This window comes from Idiotropiscis lumnitzeri, chromosome 13 (genome assembly GCF_059441095.1).
Source record: "Idiotropiscis lumnitzeri isolate Australia: NSW breed Sydney's pygmy pipehorse chromosome 13, RoL_Ilum_1.0, whole genome shotgun sequence".
Classification (NCBI taxonomy): Eukaryota; Metazoa; Chordata; class Actinopteri; order Syngnathiformes; family Syngnathidae; genus Idiotropiscis; species Idiotropiscis lumnitzeri.
The window spans coordinates 19,950,931-19,971,088 of record NC_142403.1 but is presented as its reverse complement, the minus strand read 5'-3'; the positions used below and the strand labels follow the sequence as shown (position 1 = coordinate 19,971,088).

The following is a 20,158-nucleotide window of genomic DNA, read 5'->3' as shown; positions in this document are numbered from 1 at the left end:
GGATTGGATATGATGCAAAGAGTTGTTCGTGCATTGCTACATTATGTCGAGTGCAGAGGTCGTGAGCAGGTCGGAGTGCAGTTAGCGCACGTCCGCTCACGTTGAACGCGGAGCGAGCACATTTCCAGCGTGAGGCCGGTGTTGTTTTTGGGCCACGGGGAGTGAAGCAGTAAATCCAGCAGCTGGGGTGTCGCCTCTCACCTAATGAGCAGCGCCGAGCCAGCTGCCAGTCACGTGCGTTTGGGTCGGTTCCAGCCGCGGTGGAAAACTAGTGACGGCCGTCACATCCTTGCTGGGAGGCCGCACACGGCGCAGCTGAAGTTTGCATGTGTGGCGTGTGTTTGCAAATTCCCTTCTGCATTCTGTCGCGCGCCGCTGCGGTTTTAAGTGTTCCGGAGGCCCGGACGAGGGTTTTTTTTTCCCGCCAAACGGGACAGGCCTCGGCCGCAAGCACCTCGTGGACATCTCAAAGTCATCGCCAGACACCGCTTCCTCAGTCGAACAATCACTGAGCAAAGACGACTGGAGGATGAAGCCAGCCACACACTCAACTACAGGGTGTCTGCCCCCCCCAAAGATTTACTTTCGTTACTCTTGGCTGCCCATTACTAATGTGTTTTGTGTCTTGATTTCAGGTGCAAATACAGTCGTACCTTGGGCGGAACCAAGCTCACAAATTAATTTTTGGGCTGGCACTAATGAAGCTTTTTAGAACCGATTAACCAAGCGATTATTCTATTGATTATTCGAGAAATCACATTCCCAAGTCTCTAAGCACCGCCGGCGCCGCTTCTCAGTAATTAAATGAAACTTCCTTTTTCATTACAGAGCAACTCCAAAACGGTCCATCAATTTGCAATGACAAGCCCCTTTTGGGCGAGTGTCAATGATTTGCACATTTTCACTATTTGTGGCGGGGCTTGATCCCTATAAATTATTAGCCATCGATGATCCGTTATGTTTCGCCTCACAAGCATCACGGGGGCGCTGGAGCCTATTCCAGCTTTCTTCGGGCAGTAGGCGGGGTACACTCGGAACTGGTTGCCAGCCAATCGCAGGGCACACAGAGACGAACAATCTCAATCACACCTCGGGACAATTGAGAGTGTTCAATCAACCTGCCATGCATGTTTTTGGAATGTGGGAGGAAACCGGAGCACCCGGAGAAAACCCACGCAGGCACGGGGAGAACATGCAAACTCCACACAGGAAGCCTGGAGTCGCAATCGAACCCACGACCTTTGCACTGTGAGGCCATCGTGCTATCCAGTCGGACCACCGCCGCCCTATAAATAATTAGCGACAATAATTCAAATGTCGGTGGCATAACAATTAAAATTAAAAGTTTTTTTTAAAGAAAATGCAATGAAGTTTAACACAGATGGACTGCACGACTTGGACACTATTTGAGAACCACTGAACTGAATAAACTTTGAGGGTGTGCATTTGGAAATTTGGAAAGAAACTTTGTCCAACGGGCTCGCTTCAACATGCAGCTGGATGCTCATTATTGGGATTGTCGTCTTAAGACCCGATTGTTGTCGGGAGTGCTTTGCGGATGGGAGGAGCATTTTCACCAATTGTGTTGGGGCCGGTGGATCCCCGAGGTCTCCCAGAATGTTGCTTTTGGAAGTTCCTCTGAGGGGAGCAATGGTGCTGAGGTTGCAGCGAATTACTAAGTGTGTTGTACAGTTGGCGATTGTGCACGTCGGTCGATTTCGCTGCATCGCTTAAGGCACGCCAAAAGAAACTTAGGAGGGAAGAGACCAATTACCGTTCTTGACCCGGCCAAAATTTGACACCTCTCAGAACGAAGGAGGCACACGGCAAACTTTGTAACATTCCTGCTGGAGTCCATTATCTTCTTTGTTACCTTCCCGTGCGCGGTTCTTGTCTGCGGATGTGGATCACGTTTCACTTGATAATCACAGTGTCAGCCCATCAAGTCATCAATCTAACACAACACCAGACTGGTTGCTGGTAACTGGTTGCTAAGGACCTTCGATCATGACTGTTTTTTATTTTTTTATTTTGAGAAAATGCTGCCGGGCTAACATTTGCTATAGCCTACGAACAAAAAGTAAAGCTATGATTGGTTGTTAGCGTTCCGCACTAGCTGACGAATTTAAACCGACTCATCATATGCTAACATGCTAACAGTTGTTAGCCCGTCATCTTGCCTATTAGCAAACCACATCTTGCCATGTACAATATTTACTTGACAATATTTCAAACATGATAAGATGCTAACATGCTAACTGTTGGTATGCTAACCTGAAGCAAAATGGCAGCCTGCGAAAATTGGAGAATTATTTGAAGATGCATGCATTGCAAGTGATCGCAAACGTGACGGACAACCAAACAATGCTTTAAGACGACCAACAGAAAAAAGTGACCAAATCATTTGTTCTCAAAGTAAAAAGCGACAGACAACACAAGACGCATCATAAAAAACGGGATGTAATCTGCTGACCTCTGGGGGGGCACTGCCGGGTCTCAGAGCGGGTGCGGCTCCTCTCAGGTTGACCACGTGGACTTCCTGGGGGAGGCTGCTAGTGCCCCAGCTGGCGCAGCCCGACAGGGCGGTGAAGCTCTTGCTCATGGCCTGCACAGGGTGGCTCAAGCCCACCGGCAACAACTCGCATGGGCTGCGAAACAACGGCCCTGCAAAAAAAAAAAATTAAATAAAAAAATAAAAAGAAAATTGAGTTTACAGCAGGCGGTGTTGTAAATGACGCAAATAGTGTGGTCAAGTGAAAAAAATAATTACAAGCCAGACATATTTTCTCTTCCAAACAATGTAGCGTCACCCGGTCTGACCGTTTACAGGCAGTTTAATGTGCAATAAACACACACATGCGCACACGCACACACGCAACCAATCACGCACACCAACCGCTTTATTTCTCTATTTGGTCATATTTTCCCTCGAGGCGAGCCAGACGTCATTTTCTCCTCATCATCGCACCTGAGTGCCACCTGTTACATTGGAGACCTGACACAAACAGAATGAGTTCATGCCCCTATAAAAAAAACAAATAAAAAAAGAAAAAAGGGGAAAAAGAAGAAAAAATACAAAAGATAAAAAGAACATTTTAATTTAATTAAAAAATTTAAGATAAAAAAAGGAAAAAGAAAAATTAAAGAAAAAATTTAAAAGATACTACAAAAGAATGACAAATGAAATGTGATCAATTCAAAAATTACAACAAAAATAAAGAAAAAGAAACTGAGAAAAAAAGGGAAATAAAATGGATAAAAGAAAACAGAGTAAATAAAAATAATAAATGAACGAATCAAAACAATAAAAGAAAAAAACAAGCAAAACAAGAAAAAGTACAGATTGAAAATTACACAAACTGTATGCATCTTCCAAGACACGACCCAAATAAGCAACGTGATGATTTACGTGTTGAGTGCAGCGTACGCGCAAGGAACATACAGTAACTCATGTTGACTCTTGCTCTTGCATGACCAGCGCTTCCTCCTCACTTGGCGCAAAGGTGCCTCATCGTCTTTACGTGACCCACTTAGACAAACAAATCATGGAGGCGGGCGTTGGGAAACACAGAAAAGCGGCGCTGAGATTTTTGAGGGAAGCAACAAACAACTTTTTCCCATTGAGAAGGTCTGTGGTAGACATGGTGGATTCATTTTTTTTTTCGTGGGGGGCATATTTTGTGTTTGAGCCATCAGCATCGCACTCAATGAGGCCCCGTTACCAAAAACATGCCGTGGTTGCAACATTTGGAAATTATTTGAAGCGAGGTTTCAGTGTTCAAGTCTTCCAGTGCGAGCCAGCGTGTGCTTCAGTCCACTCACTTGCTTTTTTTCTTCTTCTTCCTCCCTTCCCTTTTTTTTTGTCCACAACACATGCCACAATGCTATTGTTTTTTCAAGTCAATTACTCTGCTGATTCTAACTGCGCATATTTAATGTTTTATTTATTTTGTTTTTATTTTTATTTAAAAAAAAAAAATGTGGAAATGTCATTTAAGGCCACATCCTCTATGAAAAAAAAATCCAGGTTGATAGATATAACAAACTCGCCACAGACAGGAAGTTTCTGACAAACAAACAAACCCAACAACCCACACAATCATTCAGACCGAACCTCCTTGGGGGAGGTAATTAAAGGTCGAGGCGTGAAATTGACACTTTCGGGCTAAAAGTAAAAAGTTTGGAGGAAGCAGATGGACATTCACTTGTCAAATGTCAGTCTTTGTCAACAACTTCCGTTCCATTTCATAGCTTTTTATAGTCAAACTTATAAATAATGAATTGAGCAAATAAATTGTCCTTTATTTTTCATGTCCTGACCTGAGCATTGCATTTAATCTTGAAGAAATAAAAATCTCCCTCATAAGTGAAGTTTAGCTTGTCGACTTCATGAGTTTGCGCCGTTTCACGCCATCACTGGCATAACGAAAGTTCTTCTCTCCTCTTCTGTGGTGCCGTGACCGTTTTATTTGTGTGGTCTTGCCTACTTGGAGACATTTGTAACACACACACACGCACAAACACGGCTTCCAAAAGAAGCATCCTGAGGATTATGATGTCCAGCAAAATATGATAACGATATCCTTTTGTTGTTGTACGGCCAATTAGGGCAAGTAGCGCACTTCAATCGCCCGTGGTGAGGTGTTTATAAGGCTAGCAATTGGACTGCTGCATCAGCATAAACGTAAATAAATAAATAAATAGGCTTTATTTATGAATGAGCGACTTTTAATGGACCCAATGACGCTTAACAATAACTCATGGGGGTAATCAAAAGAGTGAAGTAGGAGCTTAGTCATAATAGCATCGTGCTCGATTTAGAATGGCAGTGCTAGGTTGATTGAGGTCCTATTTTTTTGGGTGCACGGATGACATTTTTGGGACTCTGTCTTACAAAATATGAGCAAAGTGACAAGCGCAAAGACTCGGGAGGAACTCCAAACACACGGCTACTTCCTACAGGGTGGCGCCCGGCCAAGATTTGGAAACAGGAAGTGATGTCAGCTGCTGTGTGCCAGTTTGGGACGAGTCAGATATTCCCACAAAGCCATTTCCCAAGATAAACAAACACACGCACACGCACACAAACACGCGCGCACAAAAAAGCTCCACTCCCACTCCCTCTTGTGCATGCAAAAACTTGCCTTGAACTCAGTGCCCTGATTTGTTTTGCGTCAATGTAACACTACGCACAATATGGTATTGAACAATCTTACTTGTAACATAACAGGCGCAGTCAAAGCAATAAAACTACACCATTAGTATATTTCTCTGTATCGTAGCAGTATATGACTTGTAAGTCTGTTAAAGTCGACAACTAGTGGACGTTAAAGCCCTAAAGCAAAGATCCAAACGGGCAAATCCGTAATAAGGCCATTTTAATTACAGTGAATATGAATTATTATTGCAAACTTCAACAGATCTCCTCCCTACTTCCCGCGAAGGATTAATATGATCCTCTGGCCTCCTTTTCTGTTGCACCGCGGGGCACCGTTCCCACGCAAAATGCAACATCTCCTGCACACTTTCCTGCCACAGGGGGGGCATTTTTGAAAAAATAATAAAATAAATACAAATCTTAAGCACCACACAATCACCAGCAACCCTTGCTAGCCCCTGCCCACTCACCCCTGAACCGCAAGCTGCTAGTCCAGGAAGCCAGCAAAGCCCTTTCTAAGGGGGCAAGAAGGTTCACGTCGCCAGAGGATTTATCTGCCGTAAAACAAACTGCAGACACGAGAAACGGAAGCAGGGAGGGGATGAAGCGAGGCGGGCAGGAGTGTACTGTTGTGAGGGCGCTAATAATTTCTAAAATCAAAAAGTGACACATTTGAAGGCAAATAAGACAGACGTATTATGTGAAATAAACTGTAAAAACTTGAGTTTTTGACATTCCAATTATCATTTTGATTGTTACCTTTATCGTTTTTTTGTATTACTATTATCATATAGAATGTAAAATGGCATAGTAGTCATTTGGTATAGCCTCGCGGGCCAAATATAATTACACTGTGGGCCAAATTTGGCCCACGGGCCCGAGTTTGACACCCGTGGTCTGCATATTTCCTTTTTAGGAAAGTGCGACTTTTTAGCAAACGAGAGAAGCCGACATGTCTAACAGTAACAATGTAAACGCTACAATACCACCAACAAATGACAGCTTCATGTTAATGTTAGCATCTGCTATTTAGTTGGAAATGAGCGTTCACCAGCAAAAACTACAGCTACAACTTTTGGTTCCCTTCCACTTAGCCGCTAGCTAACATAGCTTTGTAGCTAATGCTAACAAGCCTCTTGATTGACTCCTCCAGTAACAACTCGCCCCCCCCGCGCGCGAGATGACGACATGGGCGTTGCTAATAAGCTAACGTCAGTTGCTACAAAACAAAGCGTGTCGAGTCCCTTTGGGCATCAATCGCTGTCTTGGCGTGTCAATCAAAAGTGAGCCCGACCACTTTGTTTTGGTGACGCCACACAAAAACACCATCAGTCATCGCAGATGGTGAGAGGCGTTTTTCTCTCTTATCCTCCTCCTTCTTCTTCTTCTTAAGCTGCCGACAGAAAGAGTGAATCACACTGCGGAGGAGGAAAACTACAAATGCTAAGTTGCCCTCGTCATCTAGCGAAGCAAACAGTTTACCAAGGCACAACAACTTTCAGCGGCGAGGAATCAGGACTTTAAAAACACAGGGAACCCTCACCTTTTCAAAAATACTTTTGCTGTATCTTCTTGTTACCAGATGTTTTGGGGAGTTAATTGTGCTGATGTGATTTTTTATTGGAAACAACTGACATTTTGCAACTGGGCCACCCACACACAATAAAAACTATGCAAGTGAAAGACCATTACGTCCTATATCCTTTTCACAAAGAAGCCAAAAGAAAGCATTTCTAAAAGAGGGCAACCTATACAGTGCATTCATAAAACTACTAATGCAATGCTACCCTTGCAGTAAACTCCCCTGACAGAGGTCATGAAATTGTCGGGGCAACACTTCCACTCGCTCCAGTGCCATCATAAAACTTCTTAGACTGGTCCAGTATCAGCATTGTTAAAAAAAAAAAAAAAAAAAAAAGGTAGGACTCAGCATCCGTCTTGACTAGCACGCCTCGTCACTAGTAAAGACTTGTGTGGCGCGTTTAGATTGGCACGTGTTCAACACGGCGTGCACGGGGGGAAGAGAGGTCGTGATGTAGTGCTTTCACTAGTATTTTAATAAAAGGACTGCAAGTGTACAACTTTGGATATAAAAAAAAAGACACAGGGACCCAGCAAAATTGAAAAGTCGATCACTCGTTATGCAGCATCCAACTATAACAGGATGCTGTCCTTTTTAATAATTAAATGTAATGCGGCCACTAGATGGCGCTACCTTTTCCTTCGTCAAAGGATGCAGCAATTTTATTTTAATAAGCACAATTATTTCCCAGGACGGCACTCACTTCAGTTTCATCTGAGCAGTGAGGCACCCCGGCAGAAACCGACGAAAGACGTGACGTTTTGCTGCATGCTTTGAATGGGGGGAATTCGCACCATCTGGTGGACAAAATTCAAAAGCCAGTACTGTAGTACGCAAACCATTAAGCTAATTTAAAACCCGAGCCAAAATGTGGGTCCACCAAGTAACGCTATTCAAAATTTCAATGGGACATTTTGTGCTGTTTTGATTAGCTTTAGCCATTTTAAGCTAATTTTAAGATTAAAGAAACCCATTTAAAAAAATATCCCTTGGCAAATTCCACCAATTGAAAACTCATTCAACACAACAAAACTACCTTGAAAATAATAAAATAAATGGCATATGACCATAAAATGCTAATATCTAGTGTCCAGGAAATTAGAATGACATTTTCAATTCGACCGTTTACAGAATCCGGTTCAGCTTCACTGGCCGAGTAAGTAGAAAAGAATTTGTCGCCCGGTAGTTGAAACCATTCCAGAACTAGTCATGAAATATCGGAAGGCGTCCGGTAATGTGGTAAGACTATGCAAAGGATTTAAAGCATTGCATTCCGTAATCATTTCACCACAGTTATGAGCAAGAATGGCCAAGTGGCACAACAAAATTACACGTCAACTTCTTAAAAAAAAGTGAACGGTAAGGGCAAAGAAGACATGGAACTGTGCTACGTTTGTGTAGCTTTCGCCATTTTAGGCCACTAGAAGGATTCTTTTAAAAATGAATCTCCTCTGGCAAGTTCCACCTAGCTTGAATAGAAAAAGGAACAAAAACCAGAATGGCACAACGAGCAAACAAAATCCAAGTTAAGCCTTGGTCTCAGTCTCCTTTTCTGATTGTAACGACTTTAATTGCGCAACCGCAAACTCCAAAAGGTTCATATGGTGAAAGCGTGCGGCTTTCTTTTCTTTTTTGGAGCGCAAACAACTTTTCTTTCTGTCTGATTTATTTTCCCAGTCCCTGCCAAAACCGCGAGTGGTTGCCGAGGCTCATCTGGAGAGGACCGCCGCGAGGCTTCGGATTGCGCAAGCGCTGTAACCGGAGAGTGGCGGCGTAGGCGGGAGAGGAGGAGAAGGAGGAGGTGGGATGGGTCGGCGCACTCAAATCGACAACGGCGGCGGCGGCGGCGTTTCTTCCAGCAGATGTTGAGGCATCGCTCGGCGCAACGCTTTGGGCTGTTTACAAAGCCACGGTCAGGCCGGGCCGTTATCTTGACAGGGAGGCCGGCCCCATGCTGCGTCGTGTCACCTAAAACGACGACGCGTCGGTGGATTGTTTCTCGTCTTTCTATTGTGCATGACTCACGATTGCCTCTGTAAAAGAGAATCGGCATTCCAATCGTTTATTGCCGCAACAATATATTCTTAAAGTACGTTTTTCAACACAATATAATACAACTTTATTGACAAAGCACATCGCTGCAGCTGCAACCAAGCACTTTAAATACACAAGACACAACTATACAAGTAGCAGCTTGTCGGAAATGATAATAAATATAAACCATTGTAATGACTGACAGATCCCTGTAGGTGGCGACTTTGAGCACTTTGGATTTGAGATCAGCACAACTTTGGAGCTGAAAATTGAGATTAGATACATTTTGGCTTGGCACATGGATTGAGGCGGGGAGAAATAATAACACATAAGAAGGATGACAAATTTTGCCAGCGCATGCTTTGACAGAGTTTGCATATGTAGGGTATAAATATAGAAATAGTCGTTGCAAGGATCTAAAGATTCATCGATTTAAACTGCGTAAAAGATGCATCGATGTAAAAACTAAAAAGGTACATACCACATTTTGTTTGTGGAGACTATATTAAGCATACTAGAGAAGTTGAATAAAACATTATGTATTAATAAAAACTGGATTAAAAATCAACTTGAGTGTATTTTACTTTTCTATAGCGCAGCGCATGACCTGAAATGTATTCATATGATTTCAGTCCCCGTCGACATTAATAAAATAGATTGGTGTCCAAGTGAAGTGAAGTATCAATAGGTAGTTTCAGAGATTTATGCAAATTGCTTTTGTAGATGACTGCAGCACAACACGAGCACATCGAGACAAGCATGGGAGCCGTTAAAAACATAAAGAAATAAAATTGAATTGTTATCATGGACTGAAAATCGCAAATCTAATTGATGATAGTTCCGTGACATCAATCAGAAAAAAAACATTTCGAAGTGTTGTGTTTATTTCTGTCGCACGAGATGGCGAGAGGTGTCACGAATCACGCCACGTCCACTGCGCTCGTCCGGCTGCACTTTAACTGGATGGCTGCTATCATGTTCCCGTTTGTCCTCGTATCTCGCCGGCCTTCTTCTTCAGAGCTCGATTACGCAAATGTGCGGACCTCCTCTGACTCCCCCCACCTCCCTCACTCTCGCTTGCTCCGTCCGTCTCTCCGTCTGTGGTTCCAGTAAGCAGGCGTACAAATAAGTGAAGTAAGAGTCGGTAATGGGAGACAGCTGTTGGCGATTGTGAGCTTTCCATTGTGTTTCTCAACATCGTGAAGAAGAAGAAAATGCAATAAGGGGAGGGAGTGGGACCTCAAGGGCGTGCTAGCAAAGAGGAGGAGAAGACGACTTACTTTGTCTTCAGTTCACAAACGGCAACTTATACTTTCGCTTTTCAATGATTGCAACAGAAAAATGAGAGTGTTGCGCTTTAACAGTTGTCGGTTCTGTGGTTGACTTGATTTTTTTTAAAACATTTTTGATCAAAAAGTCAGAAATGTAACATATTGGAATTGTAGTTCTTCCTTCCGCAGCAGCTGGAAGTGAGCACTTCGTCGTTCGTGTGCTCTTATGGTCACGTGACGACGATGATGATATCACTAAAAACACAACTCATAAAAAATGACCACAAGGCACTTTTTTTGTTTGATTTGCAGATAAAATCTCCAAGAGGATATTTTTTTTTCTTCTACTTGGAGCCAAGAATTGTTACTCAGAAATGACACAATGCCAAGCGCTCGCTTCTCTGAAGGGCAGAGCGTCATTGAAAACATTGTTTGTATTGCTAAAATCATTACAAATGTACTTTTTTTTATGAGTGATGAACGCCTCTGTGGATTATTTATATTAGTTTTTGTGTTCATTTCGGTTTATGAATTTCAAGCGCTTTTTAATCATGACACAAAAATGCATGCACGTCTACACCTTTTTTATTCTATTTTTTTTTTTTTTTAAATGACTACAAAAGGAGCAATCGCCCTAACTCATTTGATGCTGCGGATGTGAAAATTTGAAAACTGGAATCCAACCTGCCACCGACGTGTATATTCGTCACATACTTTTTCAACGGGTAAGAATGTAAGAGGGTCTTGCCCAGCTTGTCTATGGAAGTTATGTTTATAATCCACTGGAGTGACTAACAGATCCTGATAGATGGCGACGTAGCTTCGCTTTGGATTTGAGATCAACACAGTTTTGGAGTTGAAAAGCCAGGCAGGCCAAGTCGCTTCGCTCCGGCTTGTATATCTGGCAACTCTCCTGCACGACTTCATTTCCCCGTGACGCTCAAGTCTGGCCAAGAGTTCACAATATATCCATCAGCAAAGAGTCGTGCCGTGGCAGAGAGGTGCTCCACAGTGAGAGTTATGGGACGGACGGCAGATTGCTTTACTCGGAGAAAAAAAAGGCTTCGTTACATAAGGCGGGCAGATGGGAATTGCTTGCACAGATGCGGCACGCGGTCCAATGAGATGCCAAATCGCCGCGTTGACAGCAGATGAAAAGATGTAAGTGGACAGTAGTGGACGAAAGTTTTTGGGGTTGATTACTCCTTTTGAAATGCACAAAACAATAAATGGGGAAAATCGTATTAGGAAATCCTATTAGACAAAATGACAGAATATTAGAAAAAAATTAAATATTACATGATAAATATATTGTTAAAAATATATTAGATGAAAAATGAAATATTAAATATAAATAAGTATTAGACAAATGCACAAATATTAGAGAAGAATACAATTTTCAACAAAATTTACAAAAACATATACGATACGAATATTATAAAAACAACCTTATATTGCTGTTTGTCTCGTACTTTGCATGTATATATTTTTTAATCGTTGTGTATTCAGTACCTAATATTTTTTTTCCTTTTTTAACATTTTATATTTTACAACAAAAGCAAAACGAAAAACATGACAAGAGAAACACAATATTAGATACATTAACTATGTTTAAATTGCAAAAACAATATTTCCCAAAAAGTATTTCTGGAAAACCAGCTGGATCAAATTACGCCGACACAAGTCTTGTTCCAGAAGGCGTCCAGAGGGTGGATGCCAAATTTTTGCACAGATGCGAACGGGCGTGCAAATCTCCACATTGAAAGCCGGGAGGTATGAAGACATTTTGTATTCATTAGTGCAATTTGCAGGAAAACAACTTTTTTTTTTTTTTTCCCCGGACGGTGGTGAACCCGGTGTCCTCGTCGATGACGTGCAACAATGCATGCGGCGTTACGGGCAAGCGACGGCATACGGAGTCGCATTGTGTTTTAGATCCTGGCTTTGTGCGCTCATTGTTTTGGACTTCAAGTCGACGCTGTGCACTGGTCCGCTTCAAATCTCAAGAGAACCTTCAAGAATAATCGCAGCAACCTGAATAAGAACGCTAAAGCTTGCTTGGACTCATTTTCCTCCACAAAAGCTAGTCGCTAACCTGCTAACCACACCAATGCTAATGTACAGCCTTGGGAAACAGCATCAATTTTTTGCCGCCAAAAAAACAAAACAATGACTCAAACAAAGATGTTACCCATTTAGTGTTGTTGGAATGAATCTTTGAAGGGGGACTTCAAAACAGTTGACGTGACTCACAAATTGTCTGCGTTGAACCAAAATGGCTGTCTCTTTGGGCGCCATTTACTGGCACCGTGGCACAATTTATATTGTGCAACCCGGTGTTCTGACTGGACTGGACACTATTCCTGGACTTCTTTGGTTCTGGGTCCGTTTAACTCATTCACTACCAACTCAACGACTCTGTCAGCCGCATGTGGCTGCTCGGGTGACGACCTCATCATATTTCCAAGATCGTTGCTGAATTTTTTTACATTCATGACACAGAAATATATACACAAAATATGTTTGCTGTTCAAATGTGTGCTTCAGCTTGTCAGACTAAAAGTCTTTTGAGGGTGCACGATGATAATGAAGTGGCCTTCCCCCTGCTGTAAACAGTTGGCAAACACAGATTTTCAATCTAAAGTAACGCACCGCTAGCATTTAACGGGCCAGTGCATCAGACTCATAAATCAGCCCTTCCAAATGAAGAAAAAAAAAAAAGACAAATGACTTGTTTCATCCTAATGAACTTCTCAGTTGTCCTCGGAACTCATTGCAAAAAGTTGTTGCAAAAAGTGGATATGCGGTCGAATTGAGCTCTCAAGTCAAGGCCCAAAGCATGTCAGCGCTAAACTGTCGAGCCTTTCGTGTCCAGAGACAAAGCTGTCTTGTCGAGGCGCGAGGATGAGGCTCCATAATAAGGTCGAGGTGACGGCAGATGGAGGGCGCGCAACACAGAATCTCTCATTCAAGCCGAAAAAATAAGCTTCTCTTTGTACAGCCAAGGTCACGACGCGTGCATTCCTCAAAGCCACTGAGTGCGGTTTGGATCCGGGCCGTGGCTGACATCATCATTCCGAGTCTTTTATTAATGGCCATAGGGAGCGTACTGTACTCCACTGGACATGCTTCGCATTCATCTTTGTCCACCGGTTGACCATCTCTTGTCTTATCGGGAGGTCGTATATCACAGGGTGGTACGTCGGCCCCGCTGACGGCGCTCGTCAACACCGCCGTGTCAGCACTTTCTTCCATGTAAATCCCCTTTTACTCAACTGACAAATACGCTATCTACAAAAGGCGTGTCGGCAGAAAATGTGGGAAATCCCACAGATTGATGTAATCATTCCTCAGGGCAAACAAAGGCACAATATGTTGTATTTTTCTTTGCTTTTGCTTTTCACTCTCTCAATTTGGCTGCCAGGATGGCCGAGTGGTCTAAGGCGCCGCGTTCAGGACCCAGTCTCCCCAGGAGGCCTGGGTTCGAATCTCGAATTTCCCCATTGTGGGACTAATAAAGGGAATATTATTATAAAAATTTATATGACCCCAAATGGAAAGCGCTTTGTCACAACTCCCGCTGTTGTGAAATGCGCTAGATAAATAAAGTTGTATTGTATTGTAAATAATAGCGATGGTTGTCATGAACCATTTAGACAAGCTCAAAAAAATCTATTCGCAACAAGCCACATCAGGTAAAACCTCAAATGAAATGTGTTTGGGAGGACTTGCCACATTTACAAGCGAGGTATCAATCGCCGCTTATATGATGAGGTCGTAACCAAAAAGCAAAGGCTTTTTCCCCGAAAATATGACCAATTTCCATTGCACTTCACCACAATGAGTCATACCACACATGGACATCCCTGATGAGAACGTGCAGGTGTAATTCATTTGTCCAACATAATGTTGCAATGAAAAAAAAAAATAAAAATGTTCTGCTGTTGACGTACTGTGTCTCCACCTGGTACAGCGGCTGCACTGAGGCGGACAGAGTGAGGCTCCAGAGGACAGTCAAAACAGCGCAAAGGATTGTTGGCTGCCCTCTACAATGACAATAAAGGGATTTCTAATTCTAATTCTAATTCTAAACATGTTTGATTCATTTTCATGCCGGGAAATGATCCCCACTGCTTCATAAATGCATGAACCAGAACCAGAATTAAAAAAAGAATAAATTGGAGCAAAATATATCTCAAATTAAATGAGAACATTCCTGGTATATAATTCCTATGTCAATATGTTCCTACTTATCTTAATGACACAAAAACATTATGCTCAAGAATGTCGCTCTCCACCGCTTGACAAACTCACAAAACCAGTACTTTTTTATCACCAGAGCATTTGATAAATCAACAACAATAGAAAATTAACTTCATTTTTACATCGTGGCTATGTCATACTTATACAAACAAACAATATGATTTGCCGCAACATCAAGCCAAAATCCATTCACAGTAAACTACATTGAGTCACACCTCAAATTAACGGCCTTGATGAGCACTTTCCTCATCTATGCTTACTTTGTCAGTCTGTTCTAACATAAAAGCGTAATGAACCAAAAACATCGCCATTAGAATGTAATCACTTGACATGGACGTACCTGCAGATGCCAAGCCGCACGCTGCGAGAAGCAACAAGGCGAGGGCGCATCTCCTGGCCATTGTTCCGAGCTGGCAGCTTCCAATATCTGGACAATATTTGGAAGTGGACGGAACAGCCTCTTTTTCCGTCTTTCCCCTCGCCAAGAGGCCTGCTTACGGGATGTCAGCGCTGCAAACAAAAGAGGAGAAAGTCAAGCAGAGCGACGAGAGAAGGAAGGGGGGGGAGCTGGGTTTTTAACGCGGCGGGCCCCCCCTTCCCCGTAGGAGACGAGGGAAGCGCTAGATTGGTGAGCCGGGGATTAATCCGGGGGGGTTAATTGGGGGTCACGCACACTTCAAAAGCAGAGGGGGAACATGCCACGAGGTATTAACACACTCGCTGAGGAGAAGCTTCAAACGCGCACCTCCGTGACAAGTTGAACACTCCTTTGGTGCACCATATAACGTTTGACTTTGAAGGAAATAGAAATCTAGCGGCGGCAGACTGAGATATGCAAATCTAAGAGATGAATATGATCAACAATCTGATTTACTGCATGACCTTATTAGGTACACACTCATGAAGAGAGGCCGGGTTGAAGGTCAATGGAAACCAGTGGTGGGCCGTCAAGGCCATTTCTGCTGGCCTTGTAAAAATCTCAAATACATTCTTGCTTTTTTTAAACCACAATGGCCAAAGGAGGGAAACGTGTGGATTTAATTGCAGATACACTTGCGAGGCCATTTTCAAGACGGACCTTTTCAAGAGAAGCAAAGTCGTCCAACACTGAAAAGAAACATTTTTTTTGCCACATTTCTGGGGGCACTGCATCCTTCGGCATTGACAAATTTTCTTAACATTTTGGCGCAAAGTGAGGGAAGGTGGCAAGAGATCTGGCGCCATCTGCAAAGCGGTGAAATGCGTTGGGAAGCGGCAACGTGTGGAGCTGTGCCAAAATGCAGAGGTGCGTCAAAGTGTGGCTGCACAAACAGTCACGGGACAAAAGAGGCTTTCAGCGAGCGCCAGCACCAAGCGTGGGAAGTCATATTGGAGGATCATGACAAATATTACACGTTTGGAACCCCTTGGTCATGATTCATGCTCCCACTTGACCCTCATGTCCGGCCCGGTGGAGCTGCGGAGGTTAACCTCTGAGTGGCAGCACCGAGGCAAAGTTCAGAGGTGCCACCATCATGGCGTGTTCATCAACAAAGAAATAAATAGTCATTTCATATTATTTTAAATTGCCGTGACATTATGCAATTTGAACACTAACACAGGGAGGACAAAAAATACAACTCAAATGTCATGGATATAAAAGGTGAATAATAATTTGAATAATTTTGCTTAAATGTTTGAAAATAAACTGTTTTTTTTTTTTTTAGATTCAACTTGCAGATTTTTTTTTTGATTATTCAGTGGATTAATTGGTTACCAAAATTATTTTTGGGCCAAATATTGGAATGGGCATTGACCTAAAAAAAGTGCTGTGTGCAGCCGCCGCGGGTTTGCAGATTGAGATAATTACATGTGTGATGACATCATCATGACGGCACCAATTGCTTTGACACAAAGTGGGAGTTAAACAAAAGTAGTCAAAACGGAGTGCAGTCTAGTCAAAGTCTTTGTCTTTCACATGAAATAAAGTGTAACGTACTGGAGGACTCTGACTTGTGGTTGCTCCACAATGTTGTGTGCGTGCAAGTTGATGATTCCTCCAGCGACATCACTTTTGAAATTCAACCGTCGCCTTGTTTCTTACCGACGTGATGATTCCACAATACTGTTGCCGTTTGTGCCAATTATGAGTTAGCCGGTCTGCTTCGTCTCTTTTGCACAATTCAACCTGTGAGCATCTTGCTGTGAGGCGGCAGGATTAAGCACTCAACCATTGCGTCATATTGCCCAAACGTCCAGCAGTAAAGCTGTGTTTTGGGTTCGGAAGCTGCGCAGGATTCCCCCCGACACACCATGTGATTTTGTTGGGGCAATACTCAAATCACCTCATGTGACTCCTCCTCACCGCACACCTTACAGACAGACAAAGAACATCCCCGACCTCCTGCAAACTAGTTGCAGTTTGAGCTATTCTAGCATCAATCAACTCATCTAAATGTCATTTAATTTTCGAAAATAATTTGGTTTGGGCCAGTCGTGTATAACGGCATTGCATAATACCGGTCTTATTTTTGCGTATCGGATAGTCTTGGAGGCTGCCGATACCAGCTACTGATACATTAGGCAAAGAAAATCTGACATTGAGTAAGTCCTCCTTGCCAGTAGCTGGTGCTATACTTTGGAACTTTGACAGCAGCAAATCATCCTCCACGTCAGAGCGAAGGTTCGTCATTGTGTTAAATTAAAATTTATATGCCAAAAGTATTAGACATATTTGGGATCGGTGAGGGCTCAAAAGTTAATATTCGTACTGGTAAAAAGTGGTATCAAACGTCCTGAATTTCTGAATACAGCCGCAGTTAGAAAAGGGTGTGCACACTTGTGCAAACATCATTGCGGTGATGTTTAATTCTTGAACAAGTTAAAGGTCTTATTAATAATGAAAAATAGTGATGAAATGATTAATCTTGGTCTCATTTGTTTTTTTTTTAAAGATAAAGATAAAGATGTCCTTTATTAGTCCCACAATGGGGAAATTTGAATAATAGCACAAACTATTTAAACAGAGGTGTGTAAACTTTTTATAACAGTACACGCTGATGCATTTGACAATATAATGGACTGTACTACATGTGAGCCACAATGATTGATGTAACCAATATTCACTCGATGACACACTTTTATGCAACGTGACACCCAATACAAGATTTCAATCAAAACCATGTGCCTTTAAAACAATGATTCACCCTTTGATTTATTTAGATTAATTTAAATGTGTGTTTATTACCGTGAATGCATTTGTCAGACATGGATGAGTGCACATTGGCTTTATTTAGCTTGTAGAGTTAAATTTGGAGAGATTTATTCTCCTTATGTTGGGTGGGTGCACCTAAAAAAAGTGCCCAGTGACTTTTACAAAGCATGTAGTAGTTCTCTGATGCTGGAAATTCAGTTTAAAAGCATTGAACATGTGCTAATCAAAAATACATATTGCAATTATTTAACTAACGAACATGCAGGTGTTGGCAACGCACTGACAAGCTCCAAACGACACTCGTGTAACTCCAATAAAATACTGACAGACGTAAAATTTTTGTCACAATTCTTGACGAGCCTTTTTTTTTTTTTACATTTCAAAGTGTTCCCAAATAAACCGATTTAACACACAAACAAGCCACACGGTGGACATTTTGACAGAGCAGCGGAGCGTACCTCCAGTCAACGAAGTACAACGTCCGGGAAAAGGAGCTAAAAGTGCGGCTAACAGAGGTTCTCCTTCCCCGGGGCACGACGGTCGCCTCTCGGCCGAGAACGGAGCGACTTCGGAGGAGAGACTTCCACGAAAACGGCGGGGGGGAAATAAAGCTCAAGAGTTCGCCTTCGCTCCGGAGTTTTCCACACTTTTTGCTGACTTTCCTACAGTGCGGATGTCTTATCTGAGAGGGGGGGGGGCATGTGTGTGCGCGTGTACGTGAGCGCGTGTGAGTTTAAACGAGGAGTCCCCATCATAGGGGGCGGTCGCTGATGACGTCACATTGTAACTCAAATTGGTGCCAGTTGTTGAGTCAACTCAAGTGATTTGAGCACAAATGTTTGTGTTATGCTTGCTAATCGTCAGAAGATCAAGGAGGATTCAAATTCAAATTGGTTAATAAAATACAATTTGACACATTCAAACCACAGGAAAATAGAAAAATGATTTTCTAGAATTGAATTGGATTAGTTTCCCAGATAAAATGTATTTCACGAGAAAAAAAAAAGATGTGAATTATTTTTTCCAGGACATATTTTTAGTTTTTTTTTTTACTAAAAAAAGTATTTTTTAAGATGAAATGTTGCATTTTCTTAACATGAGTTGCATCTTTCCAGATAAACAGTAACAATCTTGTGAGAATTTTGTTGCAATAGTATAGAAAAATGAGTAATCGTACCCGGATAAAGTCATCATTTCATAGCATAAAATTAGAACTCTGCAGGTTACAAAATTTATATTTTTACAAGAATATCTCCTTATGATATTGCGATTTCTAGCATAAAGTTGCATTTCTTCAACATAAAATTTCACTTTTGGTACAAAATTTTTGGGGTCAACCCACATAATTTTATGAAAAATAAGGCACATTTTTTTGCATTTAGTCAAGATCCATCCATCAATTATTTAAGTCGCTACTCCTCACAAGGGTTGCGGGCATGTTGAGGCTTATCCCAGCTTATCTTCAGGCAGTAGGCGGGGAAAAATGTCCTTTTTATTTTTGGGATTGTTTAATTTATTTGAGAAGGAAAGTGGTACTCATGTGAAGAAACGTATATTATTCCTAAATAAACTGCCATCTCTGTGTTTTAAGAATCCCCACCCCCCAACTTCCCCGCTCCGTCTTTTTCTGTGCTGGACTGTTTTTGCTCTCTGCTGCAGAACCTATTGCCCCCGAGGGACAAGTGGAGAAATAAAGGTGAAAGTACAAGATGGAAAAAAGGAGGATTTTTGAGTTTTTTGAAGGTGGAGCACGACAGCCAAGTTTAAAAATTCAGATTGAGGAAAACATTTTGATTATTTTGGACAATTCCAAAAGTTCTCAAAGAAAAAAATCAGATATGTGTCTGCCCCGGTCCTTCAGAATCATTCTTGCTGTCCAAGTAACTTGAGCAACGGGACTAATTGCTTAACCGATCACGTTTCAAATTCATCCTCCCCAGGCCAGAACTCAGGCCCACAGTGAAGGTTAACATTTTGCCGTCGTCTGATTGGTTGAAAAGAGCAAAACTCTTCCACTCGAAAAACACTTCTGTAGCGAACTCCACACATTCATAAATTTATTAAGTATTTTTTCTTAGTCAAATGTTGAAGTCGGCTAAGCCGCCAGGCCCCAAATGCATGGCCCGCAACTACATTTATTATTTTTTTTATGCCTCAAATGCAATCGACTGTCGTCGAAATGTCATGTTTGTCGGAAACGAGGCTTTTTAACAAAGATGCAAACATCTTTTGTAGATCTCGACAGCGTTTGCTGATCTTCACGATTTAGGTTGCAAAGGACTAAGAAGAAACAGAAGCAGCTTTGAGCTGACTTCAGACAAACAAACGCCTGATCATCCGTCACTCGCCTTTGGTCATTTCCATACGTACGTTTCAGGCTCTGATGCAAAATTGTCACCGACGCGGTGCTTTCATTCCTCCGCCGAATCACAAGAGCCAAAGCGTGCTCCGAGTCATGCCGTCGTGTGAAACGGCTCATTCCCGCTGAAAGGGAACACGCTAAATGTCACGGAAGATGTGATGTGGCACTAACGAGACAAGAGGGAAGGAAACTTTTGTTGTTGAAAACACACAAACACATTAAAAAAAAAAAGACGACGAAGAAATGCTGACGCTGACAAGGAAGCGCTCAAAGGGATCAAATTATCTCGCATCTC

General features: G+C 42.3%; 1 protein-coding gene across 1 annotated transcript in view; it reads right to left on the bottom strand.

Annotated features, from left to right (window-relative positions):
* The window catches only part of tgfbr3 (transforming growth factor, beta receptor III), a 41,603-nt gene extending 23,421 nt beyond the window's left edge, over positions 1-18,182 (bottom strand). The window contains exons 1-3 of the mRNA XM_088313839.1: positions 17,960-18,182; positions 14,649-14,818; positions 2,474-2,664 (exon numbers count right to left, since the gene is read on the bottom strand). Coding sequence (XP_088169965.1) covers positions 2,474-2,664; positions 14,649-14,709 — 252 coding nt within the window. The 5' untranslated portion in view covers positions 14,710-14,818; positions 17,960-18,182. The remainder of the gene's footprint in view (positions 1-2,473; positions 2,665-14,648; positions 14,819-17,959) is intronic.
* Between the last annotated feature and the right edge of the window lie 1,976 nt (positions 18,183-20,158).